This window comes from Cinclus cinclus, chromosome 27 (assembly GCF_963662255.1).
Source record: "Cinclus cinclus chromosome 27, bCinCin1.1, whole genome shotgun sequence".
Classification (NCBI taxonomy): Eukaryota; Metazoa; Chordata; class Aves; order Passeriformes; family Cinclidae; genus Cinclus; species Cinclus cinclus.
Window position 1 is genome coordinate 4,730,023 of NC_085072.1, and position 19,488 is coordinate 4,749,510.

The window sequence follows — 19,488 nt, forward strand, 5'->3', positions numbered from 1 at the left end:
CCTGGAAACCGCCCGGTGCTCGATTGGCTCCGCCTGCCGCCCCCGGCCCCCGCCCAGGCAGCGCCAGCCGAGCGCCGAGCGCTCCCCCTGCCCCAAAGCCGCCCAGGAAAGAAGCGCGCAGGCGGGTAATGGACAAAATCAGACTTTTGTTTATTAAAAAAATACTTTACAGGAAAAAAATTCTATGCATTCCGCAGGACTATTTTACAAAGAAATAGCTTAACAGTTTGACACTGGTGTACAGTCAGCTACCGACAGCGCGGGGGGGCGCGGGGCCGTCCCCGCACACGCGCGAATGTCAATAAATACGCTAAGGCCGCACAAAGCAAACAGTCGTCCAGGCAATTGTACACGTCCTCTGGAGGCAGACACCTTAGATAAATTAAAACCACAGAAAAAAAAAATCATCGTAGCTGCCAATCAAATCAAATTAAATCACGAAACAGCAATACAGGAGTCGGTATCTTTACATGTTGTACAGAGAAATCAGGAGAAAGCCGGTGTTTGTCTGAATGCTCGGCGTGCCCTGGCCCCTGCTCGGAGCCCACGGGAAGGGACAGAACGGGCTCTGGCAGAGAGGAAGCGATCCCTCCGCTCCCCTCCCACCCCCTCAGCCAGCACGGAGCTGCCCAGGATCTGCAGTCACAGAGTTCATCGCTCAGCTGATTCGCACCCCAAACCGGGGCGGCCATCCCCGGTGAAGGACTTGGGGAAAGCTCTGGCAACTCGCCTTGTCCAGGGGAACTGACCGGTAATGTGCAGGGAACCTGGCGGAGTACAGCAGAGCCCCTGTGAAAAGTGTCCCTTAGGGATCCCCTGGGAACACCTGGTTGCAGGTACCTGCACACAGGGACCTGGAGTTTTTGTCTAGAGGAGAGAGGAAACCAAAGCCTGCTGGTATTTCAGCTTTACACTGCATTTACTCATCCATTTCTAGCACAGCTGAACCACTTGCTTTATCCCTGGGATGTTTTAGTCGCCAGCACTGGATTTAAAGTTGAGCCTAAGCCTCAGTTCTGTTTCACAGAGAGAGCACTAGGCCAGTGACAGCTGTCTCCAGCACAAAGCAGGACTACGTCCTATGTGACACACATCACAGAGCAGATCCCCATAAAATGGAGAATCGAGGATTTGCAGTAACTGACCAGCACATTCATATTTAGGAACTGTTCTGTATCTGCTTTCCACTGAGAATAACAGAATGTTAAGGTGTTGGAATAGACCTTAAAAATCGAGTCCCAGCTCCCTGCCCTGTGCAGGAACACCTCCCACTGGGCCAGGCTGGTCAACCTAGCTTTGAAAACTTCCCAGGTTGGGGCATCCACAGCCTCCTTGGGCAATCAGATCCCCACCCCCCATCAAATTTCCTCCTAATCTCTAACCTAAATTCCTCCTCTTTAGATTTTGTACCCATTCCCACTTGTGCCATCACTCCCTTCCTGATGAACAGCCCCTCTCCAGCTTCCCTGAGCCCCTGCAGATCCTGGAAGGGGCTGCAAGGTGTCCACACTGAACAGCTCCAACTTCCTCAGCCTTAAAACAAGACATCAAGTATGCCAAAGTTTGATTAGCTCATCAAGGAGCCTGCTTTATGAAATCTTGGAGAAATTCAAATAGCAGCTATTTAATATGAGATATTAAAAAATATTTACTAGATTTGTTCTGCTCAAACTCTAAGTGGCCTGAACTCCTTACATCCTCTCTAAACAGCTCAAGTTCATAAAAAACCAAGTGTTTTACAGGTCTTGGGCTGGAAAATATTTGCATTTGTCCCATTATCAAGGCTTTGTTCTGGGCAACTGAAGCAATGGCCTGGGAGTGAGCAGCTTCCCAAGCAATCCCTCTCATACTTTACATCCAGAGTTGAGGTGGAATTTGAAAGTCTGCCAGTTTGGTTAAAGCACAGCAAAGCTGAGCATGGATTTAGTAAGAGATTCTCAAAAAGCTTGTTCCTCTCTCCCTCAGTCTTCCAAAGTAGGATAGCATCAGCAACATTCAGGTCATTCAAATATACCTTTATTTATGTGCATTTAAATCTGACATTAGGTTTTAAGTTAGTAACTGAGCAGAGCACAGAGAGCATGATGCTACTGGTCATGTCCTTCCATGCAAGAGGAAGTCAGAGCATTGTCCAGGTATTTCAGGCTGGTTGTCACAGATTTCACTAAAGCTGTAGCTTAGAAAGTAGCACAAAGCATCCTAGTCTTCCTTCCTCCATTTGAAAACATGCTATTGGAATTTACAGAGGACTTCCAAGTGGATTCTCTTGAAGAGAGAATCTTCCAATTTTCCCAATAAACAGACAGGCTGGTGCACGGGGGCTCTCACTGTTTGCTCTGCCTTCGCAGGCTCGCTGTGGCCCCTGCAGGTGTGACAGTTCCTGAGTGATCAGTGCTGGCTGCCAGGGAAGGGCCACCCCGGGATGGGCCAGGGAGCAGCACGGGAGAGGTGCGGAACGGGCACGTGGAAGACTCGCAGACTTGGTCAAAAGGAAAGAACACCCCTGGGGAATCTTTGAATGTGAAGGATGAACTGAAACCACTATTGCCTGTGAGGAATTTTACTTTGCACAACCCTTAAAGCTATGAAATTCCTCTCAACATAAAAAGTGGAAAAAACCCACCAGAGAACTGACGGCTCGTTTCTGAGCCGCGCTGAGTCATCTAGAATTTCTGCTAAGATTAAATTACACCCCTGCATGAATCACATTACTTCTCATAAAAGCTTTCCATTCTAACACCTTATTTACACAGATTACTAAACGAGTCACTACCACTTCAATCTGTAAATTAGTTTTAAATTGAAATATTTCCTAGTCCTCATTTTTGTACCGAAGACAATACATACATACACATAAGGAGTAATACAGGTTCTAACTAATCACTGCAGTATCTTCTGAGGATTATTTCTCTATCAGTTTAAAATAGTGACCTCTACACTGAGGTGCTAATATGTATATAAAAGCCTACACAAACAATATTGCACAAAGTAAGATTTATAATAGAGTAACATATTTTAGAGACCCTTATAAAGAGAAGAGTAATAATTGATATTAAAAAGATGCATCCAGAACTAACACAGCATCTTTGCTTTTGTCTAGTCTAACATAGTGTTTCAAATCTTTCCTACTCCAGTGAGGATTAGAACAAATAAAGTTATCTGGAGACAGCTTAAGTTGCACCAAACCCCAACTTGTACTCTAAATGTGGGGAGGGGGGAGGGAGAGGGAAAAGGGACTTTTCCTTTTGATGACTGGAAAGGGCAGTAATAAATGGGCTGAGTGAAAGTCAAATACAGATTACACGTTAACATCCAGAAATATTGAAAGATCATTTAAAAACTGTTGATAGCTGACACTTCACACATTGAGCACGTGCTGCTGCTTTTTCCACAGTAACTGGGCACCCAGGAGCTACACATGGAAAAAGCAGTCCAATGCCAAAAGACTTTTTATTGTGAAATACTAATACAGAATTTACACAGTAAGGCTGTCCTTATTCTAGGAAGTCAGGTATCAGCTCAATGCTTATTATAGTAAGTGCATCAGTACAAGGGAAAGTGTGGATCCATTGGACGTGTTACGACCTGATCAAAACAAGCTGCCAAGTTGGTTAAGTATTTTAAAGCCTTAAAGTGCTCAAAGATAGCAGTTTCCTCCACAAGACTACCAAGAGGTTCTCTAATTTTGACACTAGCATTTATCACATTCAGGGAAGATGTATTTTGGAAGCAAAACCCTCACACCAAACAACATAAGCAGTGCTATGAGAAGTGTTAGGTCAGTAAGTCATTGCATTTCAACAGGAATCAGACACTTGCTTCAGTTCTTTTTACAGGTCACCCTTGTAGGAACTGTAAGAAACATCAATTTCTATAGCTTGTATATAAACCAACATGTCAAGAACAGACATACTGAAAATTCCACAAATCATCAAAAGTGCTGTGCTTTCTCTATTTTTTTTTTTTTTCCTTTTTTTACTTTTTTAAGCAATTAAAATGAGATGGGGAAGTCACTTTGCAAGTCTTCTACAAAAGCATCACTTTCTGGCGAAGATTAGAGATAAAGTAAAAGTAGGGAAATAACACTGACCAATGGAGTTCAATCATTTCATGTTCCTGGAGGAATTTCAATCTGACTTTGAGAAGATATTCAACATCTCTTTACTTAAACAGAAAGAAGTGGTAGACCACTGTTACAGGTTGTACTAAGGGGTTAAAATACAACTTGAATTTTGCATAATCTGTGTAAAAAAGATATGCTTGACATTTTGGAATGTCACCTTTCTTTATAGAATTATAGGCAAGATTTCTCCAATAAAACATAAGCCAGTTATAAAACTATAACTTCACATCAAAATTTTAAAAAGTTGTTTAAAAAATGTTTGAATATATACATATCACACAGAAGAGTCTGCATGATCCTGTGGATTGTGTTGCTGATCAGACTCTATTTTAAAACCTGGAAGGGGCTGGGCCACCTGACCTGGTTGCACAAGTCCTGATATTGAGGAAACAGAGGAGGAGAGCACCCCTGGGGTAAGCTGAATTTCTATACCTGGTTCTTCAGACTCTATTTTTACACTCACACCTTGGGGTTCACCTTCTGCCTCTGTGTTTCCAGGAACATCACTGTTCAGGCTTGAATTGCTTTCTGCTTTTGGAGAAGTCTCCCCCACGGGGTGATACTGTTTGAGTCTGATGTGCCAGGCTAAGCTGCAGACTGCTGACACTGTTTTGAACTGATGAATGACATTTCTAGGGATGAAGTAGATGTCATTGTCACACAACTGAATCCTAGCATAGCGAATGCCTTCCCGTCTCATTTGGTTTAGTTTGGCTTCATCCACCCATTGAACACACTGGGAGAAGGAGAGATGGGAAAGTTAGTGGTAAACTCTTCAAACAATTCAGCATCTTCCTATTTTCAAGTTAATTCATGTCTAAATCAGAATGTTTCTGTTTAATGGGTAAAACTTCAAATTCAAGTGACAACTGGACTTTTAAAATATGATTTCTCTGATGTGCACATCTTGAGAAGTGAATGAAGAAGTTTCTACAGTTATAGTTAAAAACAACAATGGGCTGCAATGTTTTGGGCTGACAGGACTGAGTTTAGATGCTTCCATAGCCTAAGTCAACACCAGACATTAGAAAAAGCAGGAACAGGCACACATGGCTTTATCAACAGATTGTTTCTACAGCACACCCTGGGACTCCCAGCATGAACCCCAGCTTGGGGGAAAGGAAAAGAAAAAGTTCCCTTCTAACGGAACTATTTTATCCTGAAACACAAGGAAATTTACCCAAGAAAGCTGAGAACTGAAGGGATACAAAAGGGCTGACCTTAGGGAAAAGCTGGGGTCTGTCAGAAACTCCTCCCAAAATACCAGGAATGAGCTGTCACGAGGGCAGATTTGATACCTGTGACACTGGAGGTTCATGCAGGTCCAGCTGAAGTCTCTGCACAACATCAGTGAAGTCTTCAGCATGAAAACAAACCACATCTTTGGTTATACGAGGCTGGTCACTCCTAGAAAAAAAGGGAATTCCAGGAATTTTTGAAATATTTGACTTGCAGATCATTACAGCTCTTCCCAGCAGAAAGCTTCACTGAACCAATGACCAGCTTCAGTGTTATACTGTGCACAAAGTCTCAACACTTCTCAATAGTGTGTTATTTTGAAAAAAAGGGATAATTCATAGATTTCCCATTTTTGCTGCATCCACAACAGAAGTGATGTTTGCATGGACAATACACTGAAAAGCCTGAGAACCACATTCAAACTGCCACTATCAAAGTTCTTTGTGTTCTAGGAACCACAATTTGCCTCAATTCTGCCATTCTATAACTGGAGAGAATAATCCTGCATTAAGGGAAAAAATGTAAAATTACAAAGTAACACTGAAGTTGAAGCAGTGAGGAATTCCATTCAACAGCTGTGAACCAGAGTATAGGAAATACTGGCATCTTTTATTCTAATGACATTGCTAATGATGCTATCAAATTTCTACTGTAATTTCTAGCTATTACAATGATACAAGTCCAACTTCTCTGCAAGGTCAACAGCAATATCCTGGGTACACGAACTGAGAAAGCATTGCAGCTGTGAAATTAATTACACTGAGCTCTTAGACTACAGTTACAAAAGCTAGAATTAATATACTTGCTCAGGAAAAGAATAATCAAGGATGATGGTCCAAGCTTAAAGCTTTTGTATATCACTAAAATATTCTGCAAACTGCTGTTACAAATTTCTTACTGCCTCAGGATGGAAAAATAGGAGGTACACAGCTTGAGGTTTTCAGCTCTGTGCAGCTTTTGAATCGCAGAATAAACTAGGTTGGAAAAGACCTTTAAGATCATCCAGTTCAACCTATGACCTAACACCTCCTCATCAACTAAACCATGGCACTGAGTGCCACATCCAGCCTTTATTTGTAAACACATCCAGTGACTCCACCACATCCTTGGACAGACTCTTCCAGCGACTGCCTCGTTATAGGGTAGAAACCATTTCTGATTAGGTTTGTTTTGCAAGGAACGATTTAATAAGGAAAAAAAAAAAAAAAAAAAAAAAAAAAAAAAAAAAAAAAAAAAAAAAAAGCTGCATTCCAGCAGCACTTACCATTCCCCAAACTGCACAGCCTTGAGCACCCCGACAGCAGCTGTGCTCTGCCAGTCAAAGCCCTGCCCCACGTGGTCAGCGTGAGCTCTGGTCCTGTCCTCGAACAGGACCTCGCGGGGCTCGCTGGTCCGAGGTAGGTACTGCAGGTTCTTGATCTCGTTCATGGACCTGCAAAGGGGGAAAAAAACACACACTAAAAATGTCCCTGCTGCTCAAAAATTAGCATTGGTGTTGAAATAATCTTAAAATTCTGGGTGCTGCAAGATTCAAGGGAACAAAGCACTTCCCTCTGATTTTTATCTAGGCGTTTATTTGGTGAAAGATTGAAACAAAACCAGCAAAGTAAAATTCAGGTTATGAGAACAAACTTTACAAAACAAATCGAATCACATCATTTTTGCATTCATGTGTGCTGAAAGACTTCCTCCAAGAACGTACTGTATGTAAAATAAAGCTACCTTACAGATCCTGAGCTTCAGTTACTTGGGAGTACATCTAAAATTCTTATTGAAACAACAACTAGAATATGCTTCTAAAGCCCTTGAAATTTGTCTTAGAGGCCTCTTTCAGAGACAGAAAGCAAGAATACACAATAATTCCTGGGCAGGCAGTGTTACAAGTGCTTCAGCACTGACATTAGAATGCAGCACAAGAAGTGGAAGGATCTCTGCTATTTTACAGCATTCCACCTGCCCTCACCACCAAATTGGTTCTTGCCACAGAAATAAGATTAATTAAATCTCCTGAAGGATAATAAAAGGAGGCTTTCATCTTAAAGCACCGATCTGGGATATATGAGAAGTACTGAAAGATACCGCCAGAAGTAGTGAAATAAAATATAAATCACAGGTAACATTTGCTTTACCAGCTGAGCCAATCTGAAACAAAGTGAAAGTGAAACTTAAATGTGAATTAGTCCTCTGAAGAGCCTGTTACACATCAAGTGCTTTGTTTTTTGCTCTCAAGTCTGACATAGACTTAACTGCAATGTTTTACCTCGAGTACAAAAGGAAACCCAAACCTTACCGGCGCCGTTTGAAGGGTGATTTTGGCATATCAGCTGTGGGGATCATCTGCTCTCCTGGCCTCACCCACATGATGGGCCCATCATCACTCTGGGACCTGCACTGCAGTCTGAGACTGGAAAGTGTCCCCCAGGGCAAAGTCATCTAAAAGAAAACAGGAACAAAACAACCCACAAAACACACATAACACAAAACACTGGTGAGATAGAAAAATTAAATGATGCCTTTGGTAAAACTGGTTCAAATCTTCAAAAGAATTGCACAGAAACTAAATAAGTCTGAGAGCTAAAAGATATTCCAAGCTAATTTTACCAAGCATAGTTTTTAGGGAAGTAGTGGTGCATATAGTGCATGTATATATAACAAACTTTTTTTTTTTTTTTAATTAGCCACCTCATTCCATTCCTTACAACTGGACACAGGAAAAAACGAACCTCACTAGCCCAAATAAGTTCATCGATAAAGAAAATACCTTACAGTTTCTAATTACTTTGAAACCTAACAATTGCTTAAATATCTACAAAGCTCTGGACACACCACAAGTTACTGCTTACTCTAAGAAATGGAGATTCTTCCAACATATCTAGGAATTCTGGGAAGTAGTCCCCCACTTCTTCATCCACGGCTCCCACCAGGCTGATCTGGCGCATGGGTCCTGCTCTGTAGGTGCCACAGCAGTACGTCCGATTGACCTGGGCCAGACAGAGACACAACAGCACCACGGCTTCAGTTCTCTCACAGGAGGAGAAAAGTGGGATCTAACACAGCTGGGATCAATCTCAGACTCATCTACATCTGTTTCAGCAGATGTGCCTTTGGGAATATGCACAGGGACTGTTTAAAACAGAAGAGAAAGAGAGGACTCCTGCCTATACTCCTGACAGGAAATCCTTCTGGAGTCTGAATAACAGCAAGTGAATATTTGACTAATTCAGGAACAATTCAACACTTCCAGGCTGACTTGAGAAAACAACCACACAAGGTTTCATTGTGACTCAGTTTTTAAGCAGCAAGCTTTAACTCCCCACTAGTTTGTGCAGCTGGACTGTTACTTCAACATTTCAGACTGGATGTTCCTGGGATATGCACATTCCTCATTTCAGCCCTGTCCCTGAGGTCCCTCCCCTGGGACTGCAGTGAAAAACCTCAGTGTCCTTCATGCAGTGGTTCTGGAGATGCTGTCATAGCACACACAGAAAACTGGACAAAAACCAGAGGAAATGAGAGGTTTAGCTGGAAAGCCCGTGCTCATGGAGAAGAATTTCAGAATAACCATTTGCAGTAGAACCTGCTGTCAGCGGTGGGGCCAGAAACACTTCAATCTCACAGCTCATGGACATGCTCTAGGACACTGACTGTCCCACTTTTCCAGGTCATCTGAAAACTCTTCTTGCAATTTCCTGTTCTCAGAAGGGAGCCACTGGCAAGACTCCAGTGTTCTGTAGTCTCAACCTATGGACTGCAGCTGGAACGTGCCATATGGCCACAGAGGAGCTTCTGTGTAAACACCACAGCTAATTGATAGTATAGAGCACAAGTCTGTTTTGCACACTCAATTGTGTCTGAGCACCAGCTTTTCACCACCCTTCAGTGTTCTAGGGGTGAAAAACTCCAGCTGTTCCCCATGGCTGAGTGGTGGGACAGTACAGGCAATTACTGCTAAATTTGCAATTTAACAGCCATGTTCACACAGTGGGATGCATTTTGTAACTCCACTTATGGATACATGGATGCAGCAGCTTAAGTTTAGTTTCAGTTCTTCATGTTTAGCCAGCAAACCAGATGTCATTAAACTACTCCATGCAGTAGTTAAAGGTAAATTAAGAGAGACTAATAAAGGAAGAATAGAGTTACTGCTGCAATTTTATCCTCCAGCAGCAGCCATAGATATTTAACTTCTTAATTACAGGAGTTTAACTTGCTCTATTTGCTGAATGAGCAGGAGCACTGGAACACCACAGAAATATTTTAGTTCTGTGCACCTACAGAAAAACAGTAAGGATTCAAGTGCTCTGGTCACTCTCCAGTGAAGTTTAACTGCCTGGCACTGTTTATGTAAGTGGAGACAGACTCCTTCCAGTTGAGTTCTGTGCTATTGAAACCACCTGGTGAGAGTCACTAGTATTTTACAGGTGTTTGTTATGAATTAAAATTAATTATGATTCCATATGTAATTTTTCCTTTTAATGTCTTCAAAGGAAATGAAAAATTAGAAGCTTTAACTTTGTTGTGGTTTTTTTTTTTTTAATGCACAGGAACAATGAAAAAATAGGCAAGAACTCAGAAGTTATAAAGGAAACAGTAGAAATACTTCAGGGAAACATTGGATTTCAACGCTTCAATAGTTCTTAATAGAAATTAAAGGAATATACAGCACTTGAGGATTAAACCCAGGACATGTTTACACTGACAACGTGCACCAACCACAGCAATCCCCAGCAGGCTGTACAGTTCATTTCAAGCACCTCAAGCACAGGGGATGTAGTCTACTCATTCAATGTACCATAAAAAACTCCTTCACAGTGTCCCTATCCTTCTTAGTTCCTCCTGAGCAGCAAACAGCAATGCCACTGTTTAGGCCAGTGCTCTCAACAGTATGTTGTAATGAACATCTAAAAGGAACAGGCACCTTGCTCTCTCTTTTCACCTGGTGGTTTAGTGTCCCATGAGTAAGCACCCTGCTTGCTGCACTGCAAACTGCTTTGGCCTTTCATTCACCAGGTGCTCCAGATTCCCTCCCAGCTCTATTCACTCCACAGCCACTCTGCGTGCACTCCTCCTCACAGGGAAGAAAGCTGAGATGATTAAATAGCTGAAGTCACTTCCTTATATCCATTAGGACCTCTCTCAGTGTTTTTTTATTTTTGTTCAAAGTTCAACTCTTGTTTAGGAACTTAGCTGGGGTCACTCCAGTTCATACAGCTGCCAGAAGTCAGTAACTTATTACCACAGCACCTCCCTTGCTATAATTTGTTCCCTGTGCTGCTTTAAAAGCAGCAGTGGATCATGAGCAGTCACTGCCACTGTTTTCACAGTTGCAAAAGGACAATGGGGCCAGTAAGATGACTGAGGCAGCCTGTGCCCTTACAAATGCCACCCAGCCATCACTGCTGTGTGAACCCCCCACTCCACACAGACAGTGAGTTATGGGCACGTTTAAAATTAGCTCGAGTGCTCACAGAGACATTTTCTCTCAGCTGCACCATGTGCCTATCAGTGTTTCCCACACTTGGGTGAGAACAGAAGCAGACAGAGACAGTGTTTCCTGTCAGAGGCACAGACCTGGTGTTTATTTGCATGTTGCTGAGCCACCCCAGCCTCACCACGGGTTAAGTGAGCAGCACAGGATGAGAAGAGGACACGCAGATGAGGCATCAGCTGGAGACAAAGGAGGTTAAGTCTCAAGTTTCTCCCCAGTTACAACAAAAGCATGAATCACTTGACAGCAATAATATTTCAGCGTGTCAAGTCAGCTATAAAACCAACCACACAAACACTTGGCTACAAGGAAGAAAGCAAGAGCACAAGGCCGGTTCCTGCTGAAGGACAAGACAGTGACATACCAGCACAGCAAGGGTGACATGTTTGACTATAATCTGACATAGTGCAGGACCACTGGGCATTGTTGATGTGGCTTTAGTGACAAACAAAAAAGTTTGCAGTACAAATGCACAATTTTTCCAATTTCATACTTTGGTAGCTACCGCTAAAAAAAAAAAAAAAAAAGAAAAAAGAAAAAAAGAAAAAAAAAAAGAAGAAAAAAAGAAATTGTGCTTCCAGAATCAGAGAAGTTCACATAGGGCAGAAAACCAAACTGTGATGTGTTCCATGAACCAAAGCTGTCAGGGCCAGAGTAACTTGTTCTGAACAGCAGGTGTAAGTAAACTTACCCAGTTATCACCTGTTAGCTGCTTCTCCCACCTTCTTTCCAGGAGGAAGAGCAGCTTATACAACACCTACTTCCCCCAATTCTCTTTCCTGGCCTCTTCCCAGAACCCCCCCACACACTCTGTGACAGCCTAACTGTTCTCTGGATCAGAGAGAGAATTCATCAGGCAGTTGATCAGTCAGGAAAAAAAAAAAAAAAACAAAAAAAAACAGTTTAAGTATATTCCCATTCACTGAGTGGAAGCAGTTGTACTGAAACAAGTGATAAGGAAAATAAGAGTTCATTCTAGCTGCACTGCAAAGAGCTTCCAAATTAAAGTGTGCCCTTATGTGAGGAAAGCTTACAAATTATTGCTCAGTGATTTGAGTCTTGAAAGCTCTCACCCCAAGTGAACAGCTCCACAGTAAAGCTGAGCTCCAGCACTGAAGTATTAGAAACAATGAGAACCAATGCCAGGAAAAAATCCACAGGACACTAAAGCTTAATTATTTTAAGATACTGAAACCAAACATTTACATAGCAAGCACATGTTGGAGTGCTTTGCTATAAACTCACTGCCCTGAGAACAAAGGAATTCACCTTGCAAGGCAGTTAATTATCACTAGACTTCCCAAGTCCTTCACATTAAACTACTTATTTTGAATACTACAATTCAGTTTATCGAAACACACAAAACAGCTGAATGTCATGCAAGCCAAAGATCCCATTAACTTGCAGTTTACACAACAAATTTTGATTTCTTGACACTGAATCTTCAGGATTCAAGACTCCCAAATACCCCAAATCCACTTGGCACAGGTCAGTGCAGCAAACAAACTCATGCACAGAGAAGAAACCCAGAATGGAGGCAACTTAAGTATAAATAATCATTGCTGCAGCATACAGTAGTCCAACGTTTAATCTGCAAAAGCACAACTATGAAGGGCTTCTGTACTGCACAGTTCTCATACAGAAGGGTGAGAACTGAAGCTTGGCCAAACTGTTCATCCCTCACCAGAGCTGCCAAGGAACAGCAGCACAGCCAGGTTCATCACCCCAGGCCTTGTGCAGGGCACTGCAGCCTTCCCCATTCCAGGGGAAGCCAGCCTGCAAAACTTGGGTGAACCCACCAATTTCAATGTTTCCTTCAGCTTTTCCATCATCTGTATTCCCTGAAGAGCCCTGCTCCAGCTGCCTGTGACAGCTCCCCTGCTCTGTTTGCTCAGGGAAAACTGCACTGACACTTCAGCCAGAGAGGATTAGCCAGGTCATGCTGGAGCTGGGTTTAGAGAAGTGGTTTAGACCAACTGAACCTTATGTCATGACTCAATCTTAATCAAGTTTAGACAGTACTTAAAATAGAATTAATTGAAGCACCAGCAGACTATAACCCAGCAAAGCCTCTTATTTATTACCATACATTCCTCATATGTATTTATAGTGCCAGTGTTCGTGTTCACAGGACATTCACCAACAAAAAATGCAATAGCTAAACATTCCAGAGGCTCTGTTTAGCCATTTCAGGGGTCATCACATGTACTCAAGTCAGAATACAATCTGGATGCTAAAGAACACAGATAAATCATTAATACAGAAGACTTTAAAGCCTGATCTGTGGACACATTTCACATTTGCAGCACACAGGTGTGTGCTGTGCAGAAATGCTATTGCCCAGAGCAGTGGTTCATATGCTCAGAGACTGTTTTGGGGTACTCTGCACCCAGACACCTCTGTCAGCCCAAACAACTACTTAAACCAAGAAACAGAAGTTGGTTGAAATAAGCACTGCAGCAGCTGTCAAACAAAATGCCAAGTGTCAGAATTATTCATTTAATGCTATTCAAAGACTCCACAGTGACCAGGCAGTAATTTTCTGTAAAGCAGTAATTGTTTTTCCAATGCATATGTTGCTCATAAGCATTTGTAGGGTAAACCCTGCAGAGATCCAAAAAGCCCATCCACAAGCACTAACACTCCAAAGTCTGCTGTTAAAGGTGTACTGAACTCCATTGTATTGTACTCTACTGTACTGAACTCCACTACAGAGTTTTAGATTTATCCTCCCAACATGTGAACTAATCAATGTAATTAACGTCTTGAGTAAAGACCTCAAAGGTAATCAGCAGTTTGGATCCATTCTCCAACTAAAGAGAAGAAGCTTTAGTCCATCAAAAAAATGTATCTAAGCTGCAATCTTGTGGTATACGCATAGACACTTCTGAATTTGATCACAAGACTGAAATCCAAGAGATTTTCATATGGGAATATTGATATTAGCTTAGTTTTTACTGTTGCATCCATTTAAGTTACATGGAGATACAGTTCTAGAATTTAAACTAGTTTAAGCCTACCATGGAAACCAAGGGAGCAAATAAAATGAAACTGCTTTTCCACAGCAATTAAAAAGATTCTTTAACCAGCTTCAAGTTAGAAAGTTTAAACAGTATAAGGTATTGAGGGAATTAAGATGGTAAAAAACATTGTCAATCAAATATATTGAAACATGAAAAGTAATATCACTGCAAAAAAACAAACCCCAAGACCCCAAATCCAAACCCCAGCTGTTGACTAGAAAGGCAGTGTTAAGCACTCGCAGTCGACACAATCCCAGTGTTTCCCCAAGTTTAGAAAAAGATGCTCACTGCAGATCTTTGCTCAGGTCACAGGTAGCAGTGTCTGAGGTGTGAGTCACCAACTACCAGGGAGTACAGAAATGCTTTAAGCAAAAGCAAGAATAAACAGCAGAGTAGTGCAGTCCTAACATCACCTTTCTTCATCTGCTTAGAAAATACATTTGTGACTTGCCTATTTTAAGTCATGTCTGGTCTGGGTTACTGAGATTAATCAAATCTAAGTATTGCACAAAGTTTACACTTTTGAGTAGTTCTTACCTGAGAGTGAAAATTTGAAATTGTTGTTGTTTCAATGTCCTTCTTGCCCAAAATTTCCATTTTCACTGGAGTGTTTGGAAAGTTAAAAGCAAAGTAATCCAGGAAGTCTGGTAAGTAGGCAGCTGCTCCGTGCACTATGGCTAAAGCATAGTAAGCTGCATTTTTATCATTTTCACTGAATGACAATGCAAGAAACTCTTCTGCAAATCTCTCCATCTCCACTGGAGACAAAAATGAGAGTTCATCCATGTAAGCATGCAGGACCAGGGCACCTCCATTGGACTGATGCTCCTCGTGAATGAAGTTACTGAATTTAGTGCCAGTCTTGAGGAAGCTGCTGCGCACAGAGTGCTCCTGGTGTGTCACAAACGGGGTTTGTACTCCCTGGGGTACCCGGTATTCCTGCATGCCCAAGTTCAGTCTGCACAGCTGCTCATCCTTCAGGTACCTGAAGGATTCCTTGCTCATTTCCAGGTTGTCACACTGTCCTTGAGACAGAGTCTCCTTGTCAATGCGAGTGAGCCCAGCACACACTGTCTGCACCTCTTTGTTGTACATCTTCAGGCGTTTTCCCCTCACATCTTCTCGGTGTTTCTTTTTCTTTTTTTTCTTTATCTTCTTCATAATAAGACTGTCTGCTCGCTGGGTTTTGCCATTTTCATCTGGAGTTTCTGGCAGCAACAATAAAGAGAAGATTAGAGTTCTGCAGTTGCAGCATATTCACCCCAAAAGAATTCAGGCCTCTCACTTGCTGAAGGGATCTACTCCCAGGGAGACTGACCAATAGTAAAACATTGCATTTTCAGTTGTAAAATTCAGTCAAAAGTCAGGGTACCTATAATTAAACAAAGCCCTAAATTAAGGAAAAATTCTAGCTTAATATTTTAGAAATACCTCCATTCTTATTATTAGAGTACTTTTAAAAGGAGTCTCTATTTCAGAACATCTATAATTAAGTACATTAATAACTTCTGACATTTAAGGCTGTGCCATACAGAGGATAAACAAGTATGTGTAACATTTAAACATTAAGACTTTCATTACAGAATACTTCCCTGATTTTGGATACATGATACAGAAGCAAAGAGTAGTACTGAAAAGCTACAAGCTTTACTTACACTTAGAAGTAAAAACACTTAAGTAAATCTTAGACTGCTCATCTTTTAAAATTAAAGGACCCAAACCATCACATCAACAGATTCAGCCTTATAGTTAATGGAGAAAAAGAAATTAAGAGCCTGTTTCAGTTGTTTGGGGGGTTTTTTTGAGGTTAATCAATCTCTAAAAGGCTGAGAGATAAAATGCAAAGAAATAGTTCTGTCAGGCAAAATGGAATAGTTTAAGTTGTTCTTCTTTCAAGAATAAAAACCAATTCAAATAACATTTAGCAAGGGACAAATGTAATTAGAAAACTCAATGCTTCAGCTGTTAAAAACTCAATTGCCAAGACAAGATTTTAATGTGCCTGAATCAAGGAACCATTTCATGTAACAATGTCCATAAAATCTCCTGGAGCTGTGTTAGCAGGATAGCCATGGGGATGAGAACAACCTGCTGCTGAAGAGAACACCTGACCAAAGATGCAGGAACTAAAGTTTTACCATTTCCCCTCAGCAAAGGGGTCTGTCCTAAAAAAAATTTCCTTTCTTTGGCTGCACATTGGTATTCCCTCTTCATTCTCTTAGCGCACTTAAGCTAAAGAAAAATACCACTTTACACTGTTTCATGAGAAAGGGTGTAGTGATAAACACAGGCAGCTCCAGGTTCTTCAGTGTAACCAGTGTTTAACTGGATCATTACTGGTTTGGTGTCAGAGCTCGTTAATGGAGAGGGTTGACCTTCATAACAGCCTGGAGTAAGGAACAGAGTTACTCATGGAGCAAAGAAAGCGCTGATTGTTTAATCCCCACTTCATACAATAGTCTTAGGACCTGAAATACAAGTTTTCACCGTGCTGCTGCAGCCCTTTCGAACAGCAAAGGCCCTGATCTTTCTGTTTCAGAGAAACCAGGAAAAGCAGGGCGGTACCACTTGTTCTGGGAAGTCAGCTGAAAGGGTGCTTGGAATGAGACTTTGTGCAAGACTCACATGCGAGGAGTGCATGGTTTGCTCAGTCTCTGGGCTCTCAGGCACAGACACTGCTTTACTCTCTGAGGGAACGTGCAACTCACACTCCAGGCATTTGTCCTGATGGGAACAGAGATCCCAAGCTGCAGCTAAACAAGAATTTCATGCCACCACTGAGCTGTTGGGAATACTTCCCCATGCACGTTTTAGGAACATTTGGTTGTTAAAGGTCTCTTATTTTAAGCATTTCTGATTTTAGGTATAGTTTTTAAACCTCACACATTTTAATTTAGAGCATCTTCCTGTTTGAAGACATATCCTAAAAACAGACAGAGGAGTCCTTGCATTTGGGAGTTTCCAGTAAACACCTGTCTGTTTTCAGGATAAAAACTGCCCTGGCTGCTGCTGGATCCACTGAACACAGCAAAGTCCCACTATTACAGTAACTGCTGTATTCAGTGAAGCTAAACAGTGACATTATAATAATGCCTGGCAACCTTAAAGGAAATATAGTTTTAATTATTCCTTTAAATAATTGGAAAGCCTCCAGCAAGTCAAACACAAAAAAAGCTGTGGACAGGTCACTAAACTCAGCAGCGAGGCAGTGACAGCAGCGCCAATAGCTCAGCTACTCTCAAATGATCACACATCCCACAACAGAACCTGAACCATTACTAAACAGCAAAAACAGTGGGGGTGTTCACTGCCACCTGGGGCCACAGATAAGTATGGTATAGTCAATGTAATAGGCAATTTAATTAGATCATACATCAAAATAAAATCTGATAGTCAGGAAATACAGTCCCATCCCAAAAGGTACCACCCCAACAGCTGAGGACAGGCAGTGAAGAGCTTCAGATGAGCAAACAGCTTTCCTTTGCAAATCTGGAATTTTGATGCTCATTTCCACGCTGTTTAAGCTTTCATTAAGAGGCCTAATTTAATTCTGGGTTAGAACTGATACAGTGACACTCCAGTCTACAAAGTTACACTGCTCCAAACTTCTGCTTGATAACCACTGATAGAACTGCCGAGGTTTACAGTCAGAAGCCTTTACAGTCATTATTCAAGCACAGTAGTAACCAGTGGAGAAAAGCCTCTCCTAGTAATAGTTTTGTCTGTTCTTAAGGCAGTCCTATCTAGAGTTAGTTTACTGTACAGACACTTGACTTCTGAAAGCAAGTCCATGTTTGGTTTCTTTGGCACAAACCTGCCCATACACTCCTCAAGCAGAATTCACCACATATTTTTAATTACAGCAGCTTTTGCAGTAATTTTTTATCTGTGTTGCTCTCTGCAAGCAAATTTTTATTGTAACACATCCCGGAGCAGAACCAAAACAATCACTCTGTACTGCTAAAAAAAAAAAAAGTAAACAAAACCACACACAGCACACATCAATACCCAGAGATACTGTGGCCTTTTAGTGAAAGAAAGCACAAATTAATTCGGATTCAAAGGCACCTCTGGAGATGATCCAGTGAAATCCCCCTACCAAGGCGGGGTCACCTGGAGTAGGTGACAAAGGTTTGGAATACCTCCAGACAGGGAAACTCCAGGACCTCCCTGGACACCTGTACCAGTGCTCTGCCACCCTACATTGACAGAAATTCTTCCTCACGTCGAGGAGGAACTTCTTGTGGTTTAGTTTATGGCTATTCTGCCTTGTCCTGTTGCTGGGCACCCCTGAAAAGAATCTGGCACCATCCTCTGACACCCGCCTTAGAAATATTCGTATGGAATCACGAGATCCCTTCTCAGGCCCCTTATTAAAACCAACAATTAAAATTAAAAAAAACAAAAAAAACCAAAAAAAACCCCCAAAACTCCAACAACCCAGCCTCTCACACGCTAATGCAAACATAGAGTGAAGAAACCTTCACTCCCACAGCACCTGCAAATCGAACCTGCGATGAGGGCGATTCTGACAGCAGCAGGAGCAGCGCGGCCACCCCGCGCTCCGCGCCCGGGGCAGCACCGCCGTGCCCGCTACGACACGGCCGGACCAGGGCCGAGCTCGCTGCGTTGCCGCCTCCCGCTCCCCTCCACAGGTGCCCCGGGGCTCCCGGCGCGGCGCTGCCGCCCGCCCGGCCCGGCCCTCCCGGGGCACCCGCCGGCCCCGCTCCCCCCGCCGCTCACCTCGCTGGCTGGGCCGCCCCGCCGCGCCGTCCGCGGGGCTGCCGCGCCTCGCCTTGTGGCCGGCGGGCTCGGCGTGGTGCCGGTGGTGGTGTCGGCGCTCCCCGGGCGGCGGAAGGCTGAGCGGGGAGAACGTGAACAGCCCCGCGGCGGCAGGGAGGGCGGGCGGGGGCAGCGGCTCTGCCGGGCCGGGCCCCGCAAGCAGCGGCTGGCTCGGCCGGGCCCGCTTGGCGGCCGGCGGCTCGCCGGGTGCCGCCCGCCGGCGGCGGGGCCCGCGGGGCCGAGCGGGCCTGTCCGCTGAAGGCGGCGGCGGCGGCTCCTCGGGGGCCCGCGGCACCGCGGCGACCTGCGCGGCCATTTCAGGGGCTCCCTCACACACATTTAAATGGCCCGAGCGCCGGGCGCCGCCGCGCACGCGCCGCCGCGGGGCACGCTGGGACGTGTAGTTCGGCGGCGGGGGCGCGTGCGCGCGGCGCGGGTCACGTGGGCGGCGGGGGGAGGGCGGGAAAGCGCTGAGGGACCGAGGGCCCGGGCAGGGGGGAGGGGTTAAAATCTTTTATTTTAGTGGAGTTTGAGGCTTGTTCTGAAGTGCTTCATCCATTAAACAGCGACCGAGGGGTGCTGCGGCGGCTTTCCCCGTGAGGGAGACGTCGTGGAGCTGTTGGAGCGAGCCTAAGGAAGCCATCCCTGCCCATGGCAGTGGGACAGAATAAAATCATTGAATCATGAGTGTTAAGGGTTGGGAGGGAACTGAAAAAAATCTCAGTTTCAGCCCCTGCCACGGGCTGGGACTCACACTTCCACTGCACCAGGTTGCTGCAAACCCCATCCAGCCTGGGAGAAACAGGAACATAATTTAGTTAAAGGTTTTCACT

The 19,488-nt window shown here is 43.6% G+C and overlaps 1 protein-coding gene across 1 annotated transcript; it reads right to left on the reverse strand.

The window, feature by feature from the left end:
* Positions 1-47: 47 nt before the first annotated feature.
* Positions 48-19,005, reverse strand: RSBN1 (round spermatid basic protein 1). Its single transcript, XM_062509823.1, has 7 exons — positions 18,617-19,005; positions 14,411-15,081; positions 8,206-8,343; positions 7,653-7,795; positions 6,627-6,794; positions 5,422-5,530; positions 48-4,859 (listed from the first exon to the last, which is right to left on the reverse strand). The coding sequence occupies exons 1-7, from the start codon at positions 18,969-18,971 to the stop codon at positions 4,398-4,400; spliced, it is 2,046 nt and encodes a 681-aa protein (XP_062365807.1). The 5' UTR covers positions 18,972-19,005; the 3' UTR covers positions 48-4,397.
* Between the last annotated feature and the right edge of the window lie 483 nt (positions 19,006-19,488).

Excerpts from the sequence above, each read along its gene's own strand:
- RSBN1 (XM_062509823.1), bottom strand. The coding sequence starts at position 18,971 with ATGGCCGCGCAGGTCGCCGCGGTGCCGCGGGCCCCCGAGGAGCCGCCG. Across the intron at positions 15,082-18,616 it reads GGGGCGGCCCAGCCAGCGAG|AAACTCCAGATGAAAATGGC; the intron begins GTGAGCGGCGGG and ends TGTTGCTGCCAG. Across the intron at positions 7,796-8,205 it reads AAGAATCTCCATTTCTTAGA|ATGACTTTGCCCTGGGGGAC; the intron begins GTAAGCAGTAAC and ends GTTTTCTTTTAG.